General features: G+C 54.1%; 1 protein-coding gene across 1 annotated transcript in view; it reads left to right on the forward strand.

The window, feature by feature from the left end:
• The window catches only part of IDS (iduronate 2-sulfatase), a 47,817-nt gene that overhangs the window by 33,108 nt on the left and 9,181 nt on the right, over window positions 1-5,528 (forward strand). The window contains 1 exon segment of the mRNA XM_077767511.1: window positions 1,190-1,360. Within this exon segment, the coding sequence (XP_077623637.1) occupies window positions 1,190-1,360 (171 nt within the window).

A 5,528-nucleotide genomic window follows, 5' to 3' on the forward strand; every position in this document is an offset into this window, starting at 1 on the left:
CAGAGCCGGCTGCCAAGGCCCTTGGGAAGGGATTGTCCTTGGTGGCATGGTTCCAAGGAATGTGAAGCCATGTTCAGTAGTTGGCGCTCCCCCAAGCCTGGCAGGTCAGACCCCCTTCAACACAGAGCACTGCACTGCTTGTTGGGACCTTGAATGCTCTGCTTGCAGGTCCATCATTCAGAGCATGTAGTCTCAGTTTTTTAAAAATCTTTTTCAGTTTTTCTCTGTTGTGTCTTCCCTGGGCCTACATAGCCCATTCTGACTTCATAAAAAATGCCCCTTGCTAGTGATGGATGTAGAGAGCAAAAGGCATGCTCTTTGATGCTTTGATTGGCACAGGGGATCTGGCCTTCCTAGCTGGGGTGAGACTCCCTGCTTCCGCCTCTTGTGTGGACAGGGGCTAACCTGGCAGGCCTGGCTGCTCTCCTTAGAAAGGCCTGCTTGTGGGGCTTGCCTTTGGCTGGCCTCTGGGAACCTGGACTTTGCACTGCTCCCAGAGTGATGAGTGGCTCTATGTGCCCAAACTGTTGATGCAAACCCCTGGTCTCCGGACTGGAGTCTGCAGTTTGAGTATGTGAGGGCCCAGGGTGCCGGGTGAGCAGCCCCAGGCAATAGCCCATGTGCTGAGGCTTCAACGAGCTTCTGTGCTGGCAGCATTTCACACGGGTTGTCACACCACTCCCTGTTGGGAGATTTAAACACATCCTGTGTGACCTCACTGGGAGAGGTTTCTGGAAGCTTGTGCCTGGTCTCTCTGGTTGCCCACATGGCTTTGCTGATTGTGTCTGGTGCCCTTTCACTGTCATCAGGCACAGCCATGGGCATGCTTGAGCACGTTCTTTGAGCAATTCCCAGGGCATTGCCAAACCTGAGGGAGGTTTTGGGAATGGGAAACACCTCTCTACACCTTTTCCACTTGGACGAGAGGTGGGAAGTGGGGACCAGAATAGGAGGGCATTGACTTGTATGAGAAAAGGGAGCAGTTTATAGGAAACGAGTGGTGTGATTTCATTATCCTTGGCATCTTGTGAGTGTGACCTCAGGCCTGACTTTCAGGTAGTGTCAGTGAGCCACTGTGTAAATGCATCACAGGCTTAAAAAGGCAACATAAACATCTGTAGAGTCCTAGCCTTGTGCCTTTGCGAGAAAAGAATGGCAGCCTGGTGTCTTTGTGTGCTTTTCCCCCAAGGAATTTCAGAAGCTGTATCCCTTGGAGAACATCACCCTGGCTCCCGATCCCCAGGTCCCTGCTGGCCTCCCTCCTGTGGCCTACAACCCCTGGATGGACATCAGGCAGCGGGAGGACGTCCGAGCCTTGAACCTCAGTGTACCCTATGGCCCAATTCCTGTGGATTTTCAGGTACCAAGGACATATTTGAGGGAATTATTGGGCATTCCTGGTGTGACGTCATTGGTGACACCACTTTTCTCAGTAGACACCACTCTACCCATCACGTCTTACTAAGAACCTTCTCTGTGCTAGGTGGCTTGTGAGGTGCTGGAGGTGGGGTGGTCTGGAGGAACTTAGGATGCAGGGGTTGCTGAGTGGAGGATGATGTCTCCCAATCCCTGTCTCCACTTCCAAAGAAGGAGGCATCTGGAGATTGGGTGATTTGCTGGATGTAGGCACCAGGGTAGGGAGGAGGCCTGGACAACCAACACTAACACATGGAGGTGCTGTTCAGTCCAGGTGACAGTTCATCAGCTATAGGGTGGTGGGCAGCTTCTGTGTAGCCCAGAATGTTCAGTTTGCTGGCACTTGCAGGGCCCCTTTGTGGGGAAGTCTATATAGGCACCCATCACTCTCAGGCAGTGGTGTGGTGAGTAGGGCCTTGACACAGAGGGAACTGGGGCACTGACGTGGTCAGTGCCGCCCAGCTGTGACATCTGATGTTCCTTTGCCATCGTGTGGGGGTGGAGCAGCAGAGTTAGAATCCTCATGCTGACTCATCAGTCACCCTCCCCCTGGAGTACAGAAAACATGCTGGAATATTCCACATGCAGCCCAGCCCTTCTGTTACTATGTGAATACAGTAATATGCAGTCCACAGTGGAAGGTAGAAGGCCGAGTTTTTAAAGGCTGCTTCCCAGACCGCCTGCATCAGAATCCCCGCAGAGGCTTCTTAGAAGCGCAGAGTCCTGGTCCCAGTCAGACTTAGGGAGTTGGGAGCTTGAGGTGGGGCCTGAGAACTTGCGTTTGCAAAAGCACACCTGGCGATACTGATGCACGCAGAGGTTTGGACATACTGCTATAGGGCTTAGTACCAAACACCACCAAAGCGTGAAGGATGTGTGCCCCTCTGTTGGACTCTTGAGGTTTGGAGGGCAGTGGTGAGGGTTTGGAGAGGAGTGGATTCATCACTTGGTCCCATTCCTAACTTGCTGATGCCAGGGTTCTGAGAGCTAGGCTATTCAGATTGCAGCTCTGAGGCCGCACCTGGATGCCTTGTTAGTGACAGCCACTTAAAAATGTCCCTTAAAATGGGACTGTGTCCCAGGAAGGGTGCCTAGTGTTTTATGTTGCTATCTCCTTTGGTCCACATGGGAAGCTAGTGAGGTACCCTCCGTCACTGTTGTCCAGCTGCGGAAACTGGAGGCGGAGGGGCGTGACTTGCCCCAGACCACACAGTTGGTGCCAAGGGGAGGCAGAATATACCCCCAGGGATGTGTGATGCCAGAGCCCCATGGTTGGTTGTGTTGCTTGGTTGTGTTGCTTCTCAACAGTGTTGGTTTGAATTCCTGTTCTGCCCCAGACCAGCTGTACAACCTCTGGCAAGTCGTTTTACCTCTCTGAGCCTCGGTTTCCTTCTCTGTAAAATGGAAACAAGGTGGAGAAAGGTTTTCAGCAGGGAGCATAGTGGACATACAAAAGCATCTAAGACAGTGTGAGGGCTCCTTCAGGTGCTCTCCTCCCCTCCCCACACTTCTGCCTGCTGGTGGTGCAGCTGCCCAGAGGACCTCCCTGGTATGCTTGTGTGCTGCTCCCTGCCGCAAACTCACCTTAAAATTGGGCCCTGCTTACTCTTCTCTTGCAGCTTTGGATGTCTGTGCTCAGGTTGCATCTCACTCCACTCCTGAGAGTCTCAGTTCTGCCCTCTTAAGCCTCCAGCCCTCTTACTCAGCTCCACATGTGCCAGTGACCTAAGGGTTCACACTCGGTATTTGCCACCTTCCTGGCCCGTGCCTGCTCAGTCACCATGCTGACCGTAGTTTCTTCTTCTCACAGCTCCCTCACTCCATGTCCCTCTGCCCCACATGCCTCGTGGGGATTGTGAGTGTGGCTGTCTCCTCTCCCCCTGGGTCCTGGTCCCCTTGGGACTCCACTCCTGGGCAGGTTGCTTACTGTTTGTGCCAGCTCCTCAGTACACTTGTGCACTGATCCTTGCCCCACCTGCAGTGCTCCGATCACACGATGCTCCCACCACCCATTCTGCTCTGAAACGCAAGTCTTGAGGCTGTTGGAGTGAACCTGTGCAGCCATGAGATGGAGACACACTCAGGGGCCCAGCTTCTAGCCCCAGCAGCCCATCCATAGGGTGCTGCTCAGCACTTCCTTGCCCTGTGAAGCTGCTCGGAACCTTTGCCACACTCCTCCTGCCCCTTACACCCCTATGCTCTGTCTTTTAGCAGATGACTCCACTTTGGATTACAGAAATGGAGGCTGGTGGACAGCCCCAAGGAGGGGACGCCCAGGATACATGTGGGTACAGACCTGGGCTGTACCCCTGGCCAGCTGTGTGTCTCCAGGCAGGTTAATTAACCTCTCCGAGCCCTGGAGTCTTCCCATATAATATGGGAATGGTAACGCTCATCTTAAAGGGTGGCTCTGAGGATTAGGTGGCACCCAGCAAATACTTGGTAAACAGTGCCGTCGGCAGTGCCCCTCACCAGTCACCAGAATCGTTTATGCTCGTGTGCTGGGCTGTGGCTGTCTCCCTCATCTCAGAAGAGGAGCAGCAGGGACTCGCCCCCACCCCAACCACTCGTCCCATTGCCGCGAGCTCCTCCCTTCCCACTCGCTCACCTGCCCCTCAAGGCAGAAGGAATGAGATGTGGCCTCAGCGCCCATTCGTCCTGCATCCACCTCTGCCCAGCCTTCTGCCGCCCCAGCCCACTTGGCCCTCACCTGGGTCGACACTGACCTCGACAGTGAGAATTCATCCTCGTAGATCCTAACCTTCCCTAAGTCCCTGCTGCTCTCCCACTGTTGCCCGGCCCCACTCCTCCTGGACATGTCTTCCCCCGGGCTTCCTTGTCCAGCCTCCTGGGCCCCCTCTGTCCCATTCCGCATGGCACACCCCTCTTTCTGTGTCTGCTGCTCAAGGTGCGCCATTCCCAGGGTCAGCCCCGGGGCCCCCACCATAACTATTCTGCCCATTCTCTGCAGCTGGGTTCTGGAACTCCTCCCGCCCCAGTGTTGCTGCTGATTTCAGACATGTCTGTCCGCTCGCCTGTGAGAGCCTTCGCCAGGCCGGTGTCATGAAGACCTCTCTTTTGTAGGCCCCGTGGGACCATGCCAGCACTCCCGCTCTTCCTTTTCTCCCTCCTCCTCCTCTTTTTGTGCTCTCCATACCAGTGAGCGGTGCCACCAGCTTAAAGGGAAAGCTAGGGTCACCCTTGGAGCCCTCATCTTCTTCCCTACCTGCTCCCTCCATTCCCCACTCTACTGCTTGATCTCCCTAAGTTCCTCTCGAATCCGTACTGCCCTCTTGCCCCTTCAGCACATCTTTCAGGACCACTGCAGCGGGGCCGGGTTTGATTTGTTCATTCAACAGGTGTCTGTTGAGCACCTCCTATGTACCCAGCACTGATTTAGTGACATTCATCTTGAGCCCCTGGAATGCATTCTGGGCTGTTGTCAGACTCTTACTCACATGCAGCCCAGATTGCATCCACTTTCCTTGAATAGCCTCTGTGCCTTCCTTGACCTCCAGCATGGGACCTCCACTCCTTGGATGGTCTGTATTATCTGGCCCTGATGTGTCTTTCCAGTGTTCTCTCCCACTCCGTGGCCCTGCCGTTTGATCTGAAGTATGCCCTGCCCTCTGGTGACTCCACATCAGTGTCCATGTGCAGCCACTGCTTAGAGTATTACAACCCCACTGTCTGACTGCCAGCACCTCTTTTCAAATGCCACCTTCTCTGTGAAGCCTTCCCTGATTTTCCCAGCCTAATGGCTTTCTCCTGTGTTGTCCCTGGGTCCCATCAATAGCATGTGCATTTTCTTGTCTTCACGCCTGTGCTCTCACTGGATGAGTGACTCATTGAGGGCCAGGACCACATGTGCTTCTTGCCCTATCTCCAGGAACCATAATAGGAAGGAGATCATACCCTTGAATAGGACACAGTCACCCTGACAGGTGTCTTTGGTCCCCAGGAAGACCAAAGTTCCCCAAGTTACAGCAGACTGAAGACTTCCTCTACCAGAAAGTAGTAGTCCAGCCTTCAGCATAATCATTCTAGATGGTTGGAGGGGTATCTGTTATCTTTGCCACAAGGGGAGAGTAGGTGAATCTCTGACTGTCCTC

The sequence above is a fragment of the Crocuta crocuta genome, unplaced genomic scaffold (assembly GCF_008692635.1).
Source record: "Crocuta crocuta isolate KB4526 unplaced genomic scaffold, BGI_CrCroc_1.0 scaffold840, whole genome shotgun sequence".
Lineage (NCBI taxonomy): Eukaryota > Metazoa > Chordata > Mammalia > Carnivora > Hyaenidae > Crocuta > Crocuta crocuta.